This window comes from Telopea speciosissima, chromosome 9, assembly GCF_018873765.1.
Source record: "Telopea speciosissima isolate NSW1024214 ecotype Mountain lineage chromosome 9, Tspe_v1, whole genome shotgun sequence".
NCBI lineage: Eukaryota > Viridiplantae > Streptophyta > Magnoliopsida > Proteales > Proteaceae > Telopea > Telopea speciosissima.
The window spans coordinates 56,835,900-56,853,397 of record NC_057924.1 but is presented as its reverse complement, the minus strand read 5'-3'; the positions used below and the strand labels follow the sequence as shown (position 1 = coordinate 56,853,397).

General features: G+C 43.9%; 2 protein-coding genes across 3 annotated transcripts in view; both read left to right on the top strand.

Moving 5' to 3' along the window:
• Positions 1-7,509, top strand: part of LOC122640834 (exosome complex component RRP45A-like) — a 60,088-nt gene extending 52,579 nt beyond the window's left edge. The window contains exon 10 of the mRNA XM_043834083.1: positions 7,385-7,509. Coding sequence (XP_043690018.1) covers positions 7,385-7,395 — 11 coding nt within the window. The 3' untranslated portion in view covers positions 7,396-7,509. The remainder of the gene's footprint in view (positions 1-7,384) is intronic.
• The window catches only part of LOC122640832 (membralin-like protein At1g60995), a 60,872-nt gene that overhangs the window by 9,234 nt on the left and 34,140 nt on the right, over positions 1-17,498 (top strand). For both annotated transcript variants that reach the window (XM_043834079.1, XM_043834080.1), the window contains exons 2-3: positions 6,496-6,558; positions 7,385-7,801. In XM_043834079.1, coding sequence (XP_043690014.1) covers positions 6,496-6,558; positions 7,385-7,801 — 480 coding nt within the window. The remainder of the gene's footprint in view (positions 1-6,495; positions 6,559-7,384; positions 7,802-17,498) is intronic.

The window sequence follows — 17,498 nt, the reverse complement described above, 5'->3', positions numbered from 1 at the left end:
AAAAATTGAAAACAAAGGGGGAATCTTAGGGTTTGGGTGTATGGAAGGTTAGAATAAGATTGGTAGGGGTTGGAAATGATTTAAACTTACTTTAGTTGCAGAATATCCTTGGCAGCAGCTTGCTTGATTGTAAAACTTGAATAAAAATCAAAACTTGAACTAAAACTTGAATGAGATCTTCAAAGAACCAGCTGGGCTTCACACCGCAAGGTGTCGATTGGATCAAACACCAATCTCACCAGCCTTGATCAAACACAAGACAAAAATCTTTATTGGAGAAGAAGAGCAGCAAAAAGCTTTCCATTTTTGTCAAAATTCGTTTTCAATACTTGCCCCCCTTACAACCTTATTTATATAAAAGACTTAAAAATAAACTTCTACACTAAAAGGAAAGGCCTAACCCAATCCTTAACCTATTAGGTAACCTAAACTGAGTAGGAAACTGAAATAGACACACGACAGAGTCCTAATCCAGCCCAACTAAACACTTACAAGAAAAACTATGGAAATCACTTAAATTGAACCATTGGTTGAACCGGTTCAATTTAAGAACAAAAACACCAAAATAAAACCAAGTATGGAACTAAAACAACTAATCCCGTATGCAACGTAATTACTGTTAAGAAATAGAATGGTTTAATGCTCAAGTGAATCAATATGATTCCCTAAGCCCTTTATTTATACTAATAAAAGAGAATTACATAGATACTTATGCCCCTATATAGCCGACATAAGTATAAACAAAGGAAAGAGAATAAATAACATCAGAAGAAAAACAAAAAGGAGGAAAGGACCAGAATACCCCTACGGTATTCTAGCCTATATCTCTAACACTCCTGCTCAAGTTGGTGCAAAAATGTCACACAGGCCCAACTTGGCTAGAAAAGGATGAAACACTTTGCCAGTCAACCCCTTTGTGAACACATAAGCCAGCTGATCAGTAGACTTCACATAGGGAACACAGATAAGTCCAGCTTCAAGTTTCTCCTTGATGAAATGTCTGTCCACCTCCACATGTTTAGTACGGTCATGTTGGACAGGATTATGAGCGATGCTTATGGCAGCCATATTGTCACAATATAACATCATTGGAAGTTGGACAGCAACTCCAATATCTTGCAACAACCCCTTAAGCCACAACAATTCACAGATACCATGAGCCATCGCACGAAATTCAGCCTCAACACTGGACCTGGCCACCACATTCTGTTTTTTATTACGCCAGGTGACAAGGTTCCCACCAACAAAAGAGCAATATCTAGAGATGGACTTCCTGTCACTTGAACCAGCTTAATCCGCATCAGTGTATGCTTCAACTTTCAGATGACCATTGGGAGATAAGAGTATCCCTTGTCCTGGAGCAGACTTCAAGTATCCTAAGATGTGAAGGACTACCTCCATATGAGAAGAATAAGGGTCATGCATAAACTGGCTGACCATACTCACTGCAATGGCAATGTCAGGCCAAGTGTGAGATAGGTAGATAAGTTTGCCCACCAACCGCTGATAACGACCTTTGTCAACTGGTGTGCCTTCTTTCTCCTTGAGTCTTGTCGTAGCTTCTATGGGAGTTTCCGAAGGATGACACCCTAGCAGCCCCGTTTCAGATAGTAGATCTAGGACATATTTTCTTTGAGACAGAAATATACCCTTTGAAGAACGAGCAACCTCTATCCCGAGAAAATATTTCAGAGTCCCCAGATCCTTAATTTCAATCTCACGGCCAAGGAATAGCTTCAACCTGTTGATCTCATCACCATCATTACCGGTCACTACAATCTCATCAGCGTAGACTATGAGGAGAGTAACCTTAGCACCCACACGTTTGATGAACAAGGTATGATCAGCTTTGCTTTGCTGGTAGCCCACGGACAACATAGCCCTGTGAAATCTACCGAACCAAGCTCTAGGTGACTTTTTCAAGCCATAGAGTGCACGCTTCAGTTGACACACCTTACCCTTAGTAGCAGGACTCGAAAAACCTGGAGGAATGTCCATATATACTTCTTCCTTTAGTTCTCCATGGAGGAAGGCATTCTTCACATCTAACTGCTGAAGATCCCATCCAAGATTCACTGCACAGGATAGCAATACCCGTACAGTATTGAGTTTTGCTACCGGTGCGAAAGTCTCCTGGTAGTCAATGCCATATGTCTGAGTGAAGCCTTTAGCAACCAGACGTGCCTTGTACCGATGCACTGTACCATCTGCCTTCTGCTTGACCACAAACACCCATTTACAACCCACTGGTCTTTTTCCTGGAGGAAGAACTACAAGATCCCACGTATTATTTTTGTTCAATGCTCTCATTTCTTCCAACATTGCTGCCTTCTACTTCCCATTTGTAGATGCTTCCTGTCAATTTTTAGGAATGGAAACAGAAGAAAGGGACGAAACAAAGGTACGAAAAAAGGGAGAAAGAGAACTATAAGACACAAAACGGGAAATAGGATGTAAAGTGCAGGTCCTGGTACCTTTGTGATGAGCAATGGGTCGAACAGAAGAGGAGGGCTCACCAGGAGAAGGAGGATCTGGATCCTGAGGCGGCAACTGGATGGGTATCGGTGCTGCAGTGGACTGATTCTGCCCTCTGTTAGAACATCTCCGGTTATAAGTGAGAATGGTGGAATTGTCAATGGTCCTCTGAAAGTTACGAATGGTCCTCTGTACTGGAGTCAGCTCCCCCCGAATAGGAACATTACCACCATCTATTTCCATGATCTCCCCCTGTATTGGATTCCCCTCAGGTGAAGGGACAGCAGCCTCGGGAGGCTGGACAGAAGCCGGGGAGTGTTGATTGGTGGCTATAGGTGATGGGGGGGGAGGGGAAACCAAGAGTATGAACCACATCTTCACTAGAACGCTCCCCCTGAAGAGGTGGGGAGGAATAATAGGAAAAGGGTTTCATGGAAAACCACATCCATACTGACCATAGTACGGCAGGTAGGAGGGTGGTAACACTTGTATCCTTTCTGGGTTGGAGAATAACCCAAAAAAATACACCGTAACCCACAGGGTTCAAGTTTGCCAGGGGAATGAGTATCCCTAGCATAACAGACACAGCCAAAGACTTTGGGAGGTATCACAAAGGAGGAATCACCAAGTAAAATTTCAGATGGGCTATGGGAATCCAGAACCCGTGAAGGTAACCTATTAATAAGGTAAGCTGCAGTGAGAACCGCATCACTCCAATATTAGGATGGAACATGTCGAGCAAATATTAATGCTCTTGCCACTTCCAATAAGTGGCGATTCTTTCTTTCGGCCACATCGTTTTGGGCCAGGGTATCAACACAACTAGTCTGATGTATAATCCCATGATCAGCAAGGTACTTTTGAAATTGGGATTCCTTATATTCAGTGCCATTATCACTCCGTAAAACCTTAAGAGTGGCCTGGAATTGGGTCTGAATCATTTTATGAAAATGTTGAAAACAAGAAAAAACTTGGTTTTCAAACTGAAGAAGATAAATCCAAGTATTTCGAGAATGACAATCAATAAATGAGACAAACCAATGATGGCCAGAGATAGAGGTCTTACGACTAGGTCCCCAAACATCCGAATGCACCAAATGAAAATAAGAAGAACTCCTTTTTATTAGATAAAGAAAAAGTTGCACGTGTCTGTTTGGCTAGAACACAAGCCTCACAAAAAAAGTTATCCTTATTACATTTGGTGACCAAAGATGGAAATAAATGCGCTAAAATTCCTAATGGAGGGTGACCTAATCTAGAGTGCCACTGGTAAAGTTCAGAAGAGACCAAGGAGTTCTAATGTAGTGGACAAGGTAGCGGTGAAGGAAGATGACCATCATCAAGCAGATACAGCCCACCGTGAACTTTACCCAATCCAATCGTCTTCCCAGACTCCAGATCCTGAAAAACACAATGTGAAGGATAAAATGTTACCTTGCAGTTAAGATCACGAGTAATACTACTAATGGAAAGGAGGTTAGTAGTAAAATTTGGTATATGTAAAACAGAAGACAAAGGGAGGTTGGAAGTACAGTTGATGATTCCTTTTCTAGAGATGGAAGAAAGGGACCAATCAGCCACCTTGACCTTGTCTTTCCCAGAAGCGGGAGAATATCTATAAAATAAGTTAGAAGTACCAGTCATGTGATCTGTAGCCCGGGAATCAATGATCCAGGGATGTGAAGCTACAGAGGCACAATGACCACCAAAAGGGATACCTGACCGGGCAAAATATGAACCTGAAGGAGCGGAGGAATTGGCAGTGGCAGCGGAAGTAGTAGAGGTAGCAGCAGCGGAAGACCTTAGTATGCGCAGGAAAGCCTGTAAATCATCCTGGGATAGACCAATGTCTGTAGCCGGGGCGGTATCAACAGATTCAGATTGATTTGCCTTGCTTTTAGGCTTTTTCTTGGCAGCCCGCTTGGCTTCAAAGTCAGCCGGTTTCCCATGAAGCTTCCAGCACCTGTCCTTGGTATGATAAGGCTTATGACAGTGGTCACAGGTAATAGGACCTGAAGTAGAACTACCAACAGATAAAGTACCTATAGGGGCAGCAGTAGGTTGGGCAGCAGTCTGGGGAGCCGATCTGTCCGAAACAGGAGGATGTAACATAGCAGCCCTGCGGTTTTCTTCTGAAGAGACCAGGGCATTGGATTGTTCAAGTGTGGGAAAAGGAGAATTGCCCAACACTTGGACACGAATATGGTCATATTCAACATTCAACCCGGCCGAAAAGTCATACACCCTAATCTTGTGAACATGCTTCTTATAGGCAGCGATGTTGGTAGCTGTATCAGGGTGATAATCTGAAAAATGGTCCAATTGCTGCCAGAGGCTGCGGAGAGTGGCATAATATTTAGACACAGTTAAGTCCCCTTGAGTAGTATGAAGGACGTTTTTGCGAAGCTCATACACCTGAGCATCATTACCAAGCTGCCCATATGTCTCTTTACATGCTGCCCAAATCTGAGAAGCTGTATCAAGTAGAAGAAATCCCTGTGCAAGATCTGAATTCATAGAACCAACAAAATATGACATAAGAAGACCATTGTTGGCTAGCCATCGAGTCTTGGCAGTACCAGGGGCAGTCGGCATAGGGATAGTCCCATCAATATAACCAGTGAGGCCACGTCCAGCAATAGCAAAAGAGGCTGATCGAGACCATAGCAGATAATTGCTGCCGTCTAACTTGATAGGGTTAGGGTGGAGATCACGAAAATCAGATTTGTCATGGCTAACCTGATCAGATGCAGCTGTCGAAATATCAGTGGAGTCACCCATAGTGAAGAGAAGATCTGTCCAGCAGAGAAACCAAGTGCCGAAAGGATATCCGAATGGCCCTTGGTGATGGGAAATACACCTCCCAAAAAACCAGCAGCAAAATAGGAGCCCTCCCCAATATCGAGTGTGATAGGGTTATGGAAGAAAACCCAAAAACAGAGATCGATGGGGCAGGGAAATCCAAAAAAAATTGTTGAAGAAGGCTTATCCACGCTGTCCAATATACTGTAGAGAATGTCCTTGATGAAGAATAAAAATATCCAAAAGAAGCAGGAGCCGCAAGCAGTCCAATCCCAAAAACCGAGAATATTCAGGGTTTTTTTGAAGAAAAAAAACCTGAAAGAAGGGCTCAATTGGGAGATATGGTCTTCAGTTCCTGTTGTAGTCTCGATAGTAGCAGTTCAATTTCGCAGGAGGGTCTCCAATAGAAGGAGAAGCAGTCCCAATAAATCGAAGACTGAACTTCCAAAAAAAAACAGGAAACTCCAATTAGCGCAATAGGGAACCAGCAGCCATCGAGAGAAAAGGTTTAGGTCATGAAAAAAAGGAATAAAAGAGGTGGGAAGGGGCAGCAACTAGATCATGTGATCACCTCTGCAGTGCTGCCCTTAGAGAAGGAGAAGAAGCAAGGAGAAGGGGGAGAAAAAAAATCGAGAGAGAAGGGAAAGGGAAGAGAACACGATGGGAGGGTGGGGTTTTTGAAAAAAAATCAGAAGTATCGTTGCTCTGATGCCATGTTAAGAAATAGAATGGTTTAATGCTTAAGTGAATTAATATGATTCCCTAAGCCCTTTATTTATACTAATAAAAGAGAATTACATAGACACTTATGCCCCTATATAGCCGACATAAGTATAAACGAAGGAAAGAGAATAAATAACATAAGAAGAAAAACAAAAAGGAGGAAAGGACCAGAATACCCCTACGGTATTCTGGCCTATATCTCTAACAATTACCCATATTTTAGGCCCATAAAAGTGGCCTATACATAGAAAACCCATGGGATCAAAGGTCCAACATGTATATAACCCAACCCTAGACTTATTCCTAAGCTAAGAAGCCCAGTTTGGTGATAAATCTACATCAATCACTTTACACAGTTGACAGTTCAGATGTTCTTTTATGTATTTGGTGCTTCTTCGTTTGTATCCCATATCAATATGTTGAAAACTTCTCATTTGTTCTTGTCGTGACTGTTAGACCTTCTGATTAAGTTTTCGTGATATTTTGCATGTGAAGCCTGGCTGTTCAAGTGAGCTTTCTGGAGTTGAAACAGAAGAAGCCCAACTTGTGCAAATTAAGGTATGAAGCTGCTTGTTGGCTATATAATTTTTGGTCTTTGTTGTTCATGTATGACATTGTATTTACGTTCCACCTTTTTTACTTGGTAGTCGTAAGATAAATCAATGAACTCCTGCTCTTCCTAAGTGTTGATGTGTTTAGGTTTACGTTACACCTTAAATGCTCAACTGTGTGATGTTAAACATTTTTCTTTGCTTATATTCTTTTGTTCACTTTGTGACACAATCAAACTTCATGATTAATATCAGGATACTATTTGGCATTGCTGTATCACATGATGCAAGGCAGGTTGTAAAAGAACCTGGTTTCCTGTATGTATTAATTAATGGTCCCATAAATAACCAGATCTAACAACCACCTAATTACAACTATTGCTACTAGTGAACAGTTGCATTATCAGACAATAAGTCAATGAAAAGTTCATAGGAAATTCTGTGGACCTCCAAATCCAATAAGATTCTTTGAACCAATTGAGTTAAAACTCTCTCTCTCTCTCTCTCTTAATCCTTGGGATTCTGAGAAATACTCCTGAATTTTCACTGATTGCCTAGCTAGTTACGTTGGTAATTACATATTGTTTAATCCTATAGCTTTATATGTTCTGCCAATTTGATTCTCTCTACTTAAACAGCTTCATTGCTGGCTATAATAATAATTTGATATATAATAAATTGATAGAAGGGGTGGCACACCCCCTCAAGGAGATATGCGATTATTAAGTTATAGAGTCATATTCATTTTCTTATTTTCCAACACTTTGGGTTTTCTTCTTCCATATGCTGGCATTACCGTTGAGCAAAATTGACTTGCTTTTGTCTCGATGCAGATAACCAGTAGTGGGCTGTGGTCACGAAATGCAGCTGAATCTAATTTGATCGATATTTCCGAACAGGAAACTTCAACTGAGAATTTAGAAGTTCCAAATGTTGATGGTGATGGGCTGACATTTTTGGCTGCAAAAAATTGGTTAAATTGGATAGGTACAAGTGCTAGGAGGAGCAAATTGGTCTTCAAATCATGGAAGACTGATAATGAAATTATTGAGCCTCTAGGAGAAAGTTCAACTGATATTATTGGCTCTAAGCCAGATGTTGATGAAGTAGAAAATCATGTTGGTTTTCCTACATCTGCAAGAGAATCATTGAAAGCGTCTTTTATTCACTTCTGCAGCAAGTGGCTAAGGCGTGTCTCCTTCATCTGGGGACATGTAAAACAATTGTTGTGGAGTTTTCACCACTTATGGGTGAGGACATTGGAGAGTTTGGATTTGCATTTTTTTCAGGCTAACTTGACTCATACTTATTTAATTGGGTAAATTGGTTTTTATTGTTTAGTTATCAAGGTGAGCAGGTCCAATTGTCTCTTGGTTTTGTGAAATTCAGCTGTTTGTATCTTTACTCTTTCAATTTGTCTCTTATTCTTGCGCTTCAGTGACCAATTTTGTTAGTGTTATCTGCCTTGGTCACTTCAGTGACCAATTTTATTATTAATATTTTGTCTTTGCAAGGATCCATGCAGTCGGCCCCATTTAGTTGGGATAAGGCTGTGTTGTTGTTGTTGTTGCTGTATCTGCCTTGGTCACAAATGATGTTGAGTTGATATGATCTGCACATGCTTGTTGGTAGTTGGTTCTAAAACCATTGAGTAGTGCTGCTTTTATGCTTATATCTTATTTAGCTCTCCTTCTGGGAGGATAGTCATTAAAGTTGTATGTATATGATATCTAAAACTTCCTCATAAACCTGAAGCAGTTTTTCATTCAGGTGATGACAAATTTAAAGAGGGGACTAATAGTCAGTTCTTTGTTGGATTTGACTATTTAGTAGGGTTAGAGGACAATGAAGGGAATCAAGGGATTTCATCAGGTAGAAAGAATTTTTGACTCTAATTCCTGGATAGAGGAGAAAATTTTGATCGTGAACAGAGAAAAGTGGTGTGTTGGTTGTTCAAGGGAGGCGAGGTAAATGTGGACAATGTAGAACAACTGGGAAATTCTTTTGTGATAGTGATGAAGCACTATGATGTGCTTATAAATTTAGTAAGCTGTTGGGCTTCCAGTAGGGGACATGAATTTTCAGTGTAGTAGTTCTCAAGTACTGAGGAGAGAGAGTATCTGATGCTGATTAATCACAGAAGTGGGCTTATTTAGTGAAAATAAGCCTTAGGTTGGATTACATATCTGTTGGGCCTTTGGTCCAATGGGTTTTCATTGTAGTTGACCATTTTAATGGGCCTAAAATAAGGGTAGGAGTTAGGAATACGGGATTTACTTTCTTAATTAGTTTAAGTTGGAGTACCAGTCAGAATAGGAGTTGGTTCAAGTCTTTTAGTAGTCAATTAAGTAGCTAGTTTGATTACTAATTGGTTTAGGCTGTTGTAGTCATGTTAGGAGTCAGATTTCAAGAATCTACATATATCTATTTAGCCAGCCATTCAGGTATACGAATTTATGAAATATAGTCTTCAGTCTTCTGAAACTTTGACTGCTGTGGATTCAGTAGCGTGCTTGGTGATTCCAAGTGGGGCTTAGGTGGATTCCTGGCCTAAAAAGGGCATACCCAGTGTACGAGGCTACCTCCACTGCGGGGTCTGGCCCTCTGGGGAGGGTCATAATGTACGCAGCCTTACCCCTACCATCACAGAGAGGCTGTTCCAGACTTGAACCCGTGACCACTTGGTCACAATGGTCAACCTTACAATAAATAGGTTAGGTGGATTCCTAGCCTATTTACCCTTATACTCAATTTCATACCCTGCGGCTACTCTATTTTCAATTATTTTCTGATTTTGATTTCTGGTTTTGATAGTCGATTTGCTGAAATTATGCTTCAATTTATTATAATTCCTTATTGTAGTAGATTGTTCTAGATATCACATTCTAGCCATCAGGTTTGAATCGAACTTTGCAGGCTTAAATCTACTTGCTAAATAACCCATTGACTACAGTATCAGATCTATCTGATTTGAATTGTTGAAGCTATTGGCTTTTCTCTGTTTCTGTTCTACAGTTCCTATACTACTTGTGATCCTATTTGAGCTAAATTCCAACTGGATTTCCTTGGTTTGACTTTCGTCTTCATTAGTACCAGTGGACTTGAAGAAGTTATTTGAGTCTATTTTGCATGTAATTGGTGGTTCCTTTAACTGTAGATTTGATATTAAATCAGATTCCTGCTCTGTTCTTATGCAAAACAGAGCATAGGAGGCAGCTACTAAGAAGTTGAAGAAGAGAAGCACCAAAGCCAAATGACGGAGAAAACTGGCCTTGTTTCTGTACTAATTGTTGGTTGGTCCAAGGCTCAGGCGCTTAGCAACTTACAGCTGCACTAAAACCAATTGGTAGTAGTGAAGGCATTACTTTATTGCCTTAAGAAGGTTGGGCGGTTAGACCTAGAGTTGTGAGGGGACGCTGCCCTTTTTGGGCCAACAATCCCCCCCTTCAACGTTTGCCAAGTGGTTCTCGGCTCTGATATCAATTGTTGGTCGGTCCGAGGCTCAGGCACTTAGCAACTTACCGCCGCGCTAATACCAATTGGTAGTAGTGAGAGCGGTTAGACCTAGAGTCGTGAGGAGAAACTGCCCTTTTTGGAGCCAATACTAATTACCGTTAGAAGGTGTTGGAATAAGTCATTGTCCAGGGAGAGAATCTGGTTGGAGTTCAACTCAATTCATGGTGCAAGAAATACTGTAATAGCATAGATTTGGTTTCAGGTTTTAGTTGGATCCAGTTTTTGTTATAATCTAAACGACTGCCTTATCTTTCTGTAATAATGGTTAGCTTGGTTACTTTGAGTCATTGTTTAAGGCTTTAAGCTATTAATGGGTTTTTCAGCCACTACCATTCATATTTAAGGTTGTAAAGGCAGAACTTTGTCATTGTCTATTGATTTTTAGAACATAGTAGCAGACCTGGTTTGATGTTTCGGTGGGCAAATGGCCATAGTTGGCTCCGAGACTTTAAGAGAAGCTTGTTTTAGGCTTAACAAACATATTTAAATCTTCAAATTGTAAAAAAACCACCCAATTTTGTGCTTTGGATTTGCACCCTTGGATGGCAGTAAACGTCAAATCCTTATGCAATATTTGCCTATACACATTGTTTGAGCGCTATGAGATATAATGGGCAAATAAAACAAGTAAATTATGCAATAATGGATGACGACACATAATATTGAATAATTATTTAAGAAATAGTTAAGGACTTAAGGTGAAGAACTACAAAGTACAGTGAACAAAGCACATTAAATAGACACCCAAGTACAGTGAACAATGCATTTGTCATAGACACCATAGTCTTCCATGTCCCAACAATACAATATTGTGAGTTTGTGACTGTCTATTGATATGAACTACGACGTGTTGGATCAAGTTTACTCATGGTCTGATGGAACCGACGTGCATTATCTTCCGTCTGCATGACATATGTATGCCAAATCATAGTGTTCGAGAAGAAACAAGAGTAGTTTCTTCTCAAGCAGGTCGAGATATCCGAGATTTTCGAGATTTTGCCGAAATTTTGACCGATTTTCGAGACATTGCAGGTTTTAAGGTTCGTATGTAATCTCATCTCGAGGAGCTCGAGATATTCGAGATCTCGGCAAGATTTAGAACTATGATAGCAGATATTGCTTTTCTCTGCTAAATTCTTCTAGAATTTGAGATTTTGGTGATTGTTTTGCTTGATTAATTCACTATCAGTAGTTCCACATGTTTTCCCTGTTGATTTATACTGTTCTCACTTACGGGCGGCGTCAAGGTTCAAAGGCATCTCCACTCTCAGATAGCTTTGGGGGGGGGGGGGGTTTAATTTATGTGGGTTGTCAGTATACCAATGATAGAGTTTTTTAAGGGAAGAAGTGGTCAAGAGGGTTTATTGCTTAGGTGCTTATGGCAGTAGCTAACTCTAAAGTTTAGAGAGATGCAGTTTTGCCGAAAATTCTGGACTCTAGAGGGGGTGTGATTGTTACTTGAGCATTGGATAGACTGTCTTTTGTTGGTATTTTAGCCGTTATTGGAATGTATTTTGGTTAGTTGGTGTTGAGAGGAATCAAGATATGATGCCCATGCTATTATTTTTCCTCTTCCTGTTGTGGAGCCTTTTTTTTTTTTTTTTTGGTGAATAAAAAATGTATTACCAAAGCCCGAGATGGGCGGGGAAAAAATACAAAGGGAAAGAGGGGGGGGGGGGAGGGAGAAACAAGCCACCAACCCTTTAAGTGGGGGCTGTAAAATGGAACTATCTAGATCCCAGGCGCTAACAATATGTCTATTCCTGGGGGAATCCAACAAAGACTTGTGGGGAAGAAAACCCAACTTTGTAGAAACATCAAAAGAGATGGCCTTCCTAATCAAATCGAAAGATCTTGAGTTGGTAGTCCATCTCCTAAGGTTTCTCTCCAACCAGATGTGATAGAGGGCAGCGCCAAAGACAAGCTTCCCAATAGCATCGCAGATAGAGCCTCTAGGGAAAGTCCTGGTCAAACAGAGTCACTCTCTTTTAAAGGGAAGGGGTCTCCTGCTACGAGGCCAAATAAATGAGAGGGCTTTTTTCGAAATGCATTGGGAAAAAGGGCAAGCAAAGAAGAGATGGTCGATGTCTTCGGAGCCGGACCAACAGAGGGTACAAGTGGGGGAGGCTGGAATTCTGCGGTGGATGAGGAAGGCTTGGGTAGGGAGGCAAAGGTTGAGGGTTCTCCAAACTAGGAAGCTATGGTGGGGGATGTGTGCTTTGAACCAAACCAGTTTGTGCCAGGGGACAGTGGGAGCATGAGGTCGAACAAAATTCCAGGCAGAACTGAAGCTAAAAATGCCATTTGAGGCGGGGAGCCAAATAACCTTATCTGCAAGGGAAGGGGGGGGGGGGGGAGGGGGAGGGAAGGCCAGATCAAGGAGAGGATGGGGATAGGAGGGAGCAAGAGCCCTGTGAAATAATGGAAGAAAGGGGAGCGGCCTTTGGAATGCCAGAGGTGTAGATTGCCCTCGGTCCAAGGTGATTGTAGAGAACTCCAAGAGGGTGCCGGGGGTCAAGCCAAAGGGAGGTGGAGGAGCCATCAGCAATAGAAGAGGAGATGGCTCGCAGAGCAGTGGGGCGCAAGAGGAGAATCTTGCGCCAGGTGTAGGGGGAATCTCGGTGAATAGGGACGGTCCAAATGGAGTCATTTTTGAGAAGGTGGGAGTACACCCATTGGACCCAGATAGAATCCTACTTGGAAGAGATTTTCCAAATTAGCTTAAGAATACCCGCAGTATTAGAGTCCTGAATGCGGCGAATGCCCATGCCTCCTTCATCTTTGGGGAGGCAGATAGTTTTCCAGCTGATAGGGTGGAGGAATTTGGAGGTTTCCTTTCCTTTCCAGAGAAACACACAGAAAAGGCTTTCCATAGCTTTGGAGGTGGCTTTAGGAATGACAAAAACTCCGCACCAGTAGATGTAGGAAGATTGGAGGACCGATCGAATGCACTCAAGTCTACCCGCATAGGAGAGAAGCTTGCCTTTCCAGAGTTGGAGGCTCTTGTGGATATTGTCGAGCATGGGAGTGCAGTGGTGATTGGAGAGCCTGGTTGGGATGAGGGGGAGGCCCAAGTATTTGACTGGGAGAGAGCCAAGGGAGAAGCCAGTCAGGTGTAGAAGGGAATCTTTTGCAGCATCAGGGATCCCAGAAAGGAAGAGTTTGGATTTGAGGAGGTTGATACGAAGCCCTGAAAGGCGCTCAAAAAGATGAAGGGAGTACATGATGGCAGAGATGGAGGAGGGGGAAGCTTTGGAGAAGATCATCAAATCATCAGCAAAGGCAAGGTGGGTGAGGTTGATGCGCTTACATTTGGGAAGAGGAGAGATAAGGTGAAGGTCAGTGTTGGCCTGGATACTCCTTGAGAGGACTTCAAGGGCCAAGGAGAAGAGGAAAGGGGAGAGGGAGCAGCCTTGGCGGATCCCGGCTTTTACGTGGAAAACCCCCGCAGGGGAGCAGTTAATGATAACAGAGAAGGAGGGGCAGGAGATGCAAGCTAGAATCCACCTAACGAAAGGCGGGGGAAAGCCCATATGGGACATCACATCGGCTATGAAGTCCCATCGAAGGGAATCAAAAGCTTTGTGAAGGTCAATTTTCATCAGGGCAGCTGGCGAGTGGGATTTTCTGTCAAACCCACGAACGATTTCGGAATAGAGGATGATGTTATCCGCAATGCTTCTACCAGAGATGAAGGCAGACTGGTTCGGACTCACTAAGGAGGGGATAACAAGCTGAATCCTGTTGGCCAGGATCTTTGCAATGAACTTGTAAAGAAGATTGCAAAGGGAGATAGGCCTGAAATCAGAAAGAGAGGAAGCACCATCTTTTTTAGGGATGAGGCAGAGGAAAGTCTGGTTGATCTGGGCCAGTTGGTTTGGGTTAAAGAAGAAACTGCGGACAACAGTGATGAGCTCTGCTTTGATGTGGTCCCAGCAGCTCAAGAAGAAACCCATGCTGAAGTCATCAGGGCCAGGAGCCTTGTTGGATTTATGGGAGAGGATAGCTTTGGAAATCTTCTCATCAGAGGGAATGGCGAGGAGGGAGCTAGCCAGAGAGGGGGGGACAAATTTATTTATGAGATCGGGGGGGGATGGGGGAAGAAGGGGGGAGGGGAGGGTTGAAGAGGGAGGAGAAGAAGGAGACAGCCTCGGACTTGATGTCGGAGATAGAAGAGAGATAGGAGCCATCATTAGCTATGAGCATGGTGATGGAGTTGGAGCTCAGCCTGGCTCTGAGAAAGTGGTAGAAATAAGCCGAGTTAGAGTCGCCCAGCTCCAACCACCGAATGCGGGATTTCTGGCTGAGGAAGCTTTCCTCGTGAGAGGAGAGGGAGGCAAGGGATTCAGAGAGCTTTTTCTCTTCCTCTACCAAGAAGGGGTTGAGAAGGTCGGATTGGAGGCGGGATTGGATACAGGAGAGGTCATTGCGGCAATCAGAGACACGGGAAGGATGTTGCCAAAAGTAGAGGAGTTCCAAACTTTGAGGGCTGATTTGGTGAGACAGAGCTTTTTGGCGAAGGAGATGAGAGGGAGGGAGGGATAGAAGACTGGCGAGCTCCAAGCTTTAAGGATGGTGGGGAGGTAAAGGGGGTGGGAGGTCCACATGTCAAAGAATTTGAAAGGTTTGGGGCCAAAAGAGGAGTACTGTTGGATAAGGAGGAGGCAGGGGCTGTGGTTGGACAGACCTTAGAGGAGAAAAGAAGCGTGGGAATGAGGGAAAGAGGAGAGCCAGGCTTCATTGGTGAGGAGACGGTCGAGTTTGCAAGTGATCCGATCAGGACCTTCTCGACGATTGTGCCAAGTGAGGGGGATCCGGACCAGTGAAGGTCCTTGATACCCGCTTCCTCAATGCAATCATTGAAGGCAAAGACGGCGAGAGAGGCGAGGGGGCGGCCGCCAATTTTTTCAGATTGAAATCTGACTACATTAAAGTCTCCCCCCACCCCCCAAGGAGTGGAACCGACCCTGGATTTGAGGAGAAGCAGGTCGTCCCAAAGGGGGGTGCGATCAGCAGCCCTATTAAAGGTGTAGACAACAGAGAGGAAGAAAGAGAGATGGGAGTTAGGGAGAGAGATGGAGAGGTGAAGGAGTTTGGGGGTTGAGTGAGAGATGGAGATGTGGAGTTTAGAGGGGTCCCAGAGAATCCAAATGCGGCCGTTAGGGCCTTATCTAAATCTAATTTAGAATTTGATTATTCTAAATTAGAATAATTGAGATTTCAATTCAATTAATCAATTAATTTAAATAATAATTAAATAAATAAAAAAATTTAAATATAATAAAGATAAATAACTATAAAATTATAAAATAAAAATTTTAAATATTAAAATCTATAGAAAATTCTTATTTAGTTTCTGAGGGCGAGCGGATGGCATACACTCTTTTTGAGCCTTTTTTCAGTCTTTTCTTTCACTTGACCAATAACACCAGGGAAAGAAAGCCTTAGTAAAAGGAGACAAATGATTGTGCGAGCTAAAGCTATAAAATAAATTGTAATTGGATAGGAAAGACCAAGAGGGGGCAATGGCTGCCGCAATGCGGGGGGCATTATCAATGAGAACCCGGGTTTCAAGGAGGGCGCAAAAGGAGGATTTGGAGGATTTGATGAGATTCTTGATTTCATGGTGCTTTGCCAGGGAATTAAGGCCCCTGACATTCCAAATGAAGCCTGAAGACATGGAGAACTAAAAGGGGGGCAACGAGTTCCTTGGGGGGGCACTTCTGTACCTCCGGTGAAAGTAAGAGATGGTGGGGTGGTGGCGGGCAATGATCGGAGCTACAAGAGGGAAAGTGGTCCCAAAGGTGGGAGCAAGGGGGTAGGAGGAGGGATCTGGCCAGACCCGAGAGGGGGGAGGGGGGAGGGGGGCTGCTAAGGGCCAAGAAGAGAGGGGAGAGGGCATAAAGGCAGCAAGGGTTGGAGGTTGGGGCATCTAGAAGGGTAGTGGGTTGGTGGATGGGGCATCTGGAAGGGTAGTAGGTAGGACATCGGGTCGGGTAGAAGGAGCGGGGGGGTATTGGGTCGTGGAGGGGTAATGGGTCGTGGGGGGGCTATGGTTAGGGTCAGAAGAGGGTTGTGGATATTGAGGAGGTGTGGTGGGGGCTAAAATGGGTAAGTTGTAGGTGAAAAAGGAGGGTAGAGGTTTGAGAGTTGGTGGGGCCAAGGAAGGAGAGAGAGGAGAGGGATTAGGGGATGTGGTGGGGACACTTGTCAATAAGGGATAGGGGGAGGTGGGGGGTGGTTGGGAAGCGACAGAGTCGCGAGGGTAAAAAACAGGGGGTCTGGAAAAGGGGGGGATTTGTTTACCTTGTCATTCACAAGAGCTAAGCCCCTGTCAAGAGAGAGGCTCCTGGTTGCAGATCTTGTCCCACTGGAAGCGAATGCTGTAGGTGCGTCAGGGGGAGCCAGAGGAGGCAGAGCCCAAAACCTTGATATCGCAGAGTTCGAAGGGGTTCTGGCAAGAGCATCAAAAGCCAAAAAGGTGCTACGTGCTTTGCGAGGCATCGATTCAGTCATCTGGGGAATTGGCAGACTCAGGGGGGCAAAGCGATTTGAAGAGGTTGAAGGATCCATCCGAGGAGGGCCAATGATCGATGTGGCTGACTGACCAGCTGAAGGTGGCAGAGTAGGAGGGCATAGTTGTCTCAGTCACAGGAAAAGAGGGGTCTTCCCTGTGCGAAGGTGAGGAGAAGCTTGGCTGGACACGGTGGCGATTTCTGTTGGGGCGGCAGCGAGATTTCAGTCAACCCCTGCTAGGAGATCTGGCGGAGCCAGAGGTCAGCGGGGGGAGCAAGAGTAAGTTTGGAGCAGCCTGAGGAGCAGAAGTGTCCATCGTTGCCGAAGGAGACGAGGTATGACTTGGGGCCATCGTTGGCGAAGACGAGAGCATGGCTGCTTGTGGTTCAGAGGGGTCTTCATGAGTAGCATGGCCAGACGAAGAGAGGGGTGCCTTACCAGAGCAATCATGGGAATGGTTACCAAAAACATGGCAATGGATGCAGTGTGGAGGAAGCCAGTCGTATTTGGTGGGCTGTTCGAAGCTGAAGCCATCATCGTCGACAATAGAGATGGAGGAGGGGGGTGATCAGCAGAGACGTCGATGCAAAGTTTGGCAAAGGACAACCTGTCCATCTTGAGGGTGCGCACATTAGTGCAGATGGGGTGACCAACAACAGAGCCGATTCTGCTGAGGCTTTCCTGACTCCAAAAGTGAAAAGGAAGGCCGGGAAGGGAGATCCACAAGGGAATGGAGCTGTGGTCGACCTTGTGAAGAAGGATGTAAGGGTTCCATTGCCTAAGGAAAATAGGATTGGTGCCAACTAGCTAGGGGGCACCGTTCAGAGCAGAAGCCTTTGTGTCATCTGAGAAGAACCTGAAGATGAAAACGTCGCTGTCTAAGCGGTAGAGGTCTAGGGAGCCCTGCGCTTTCCA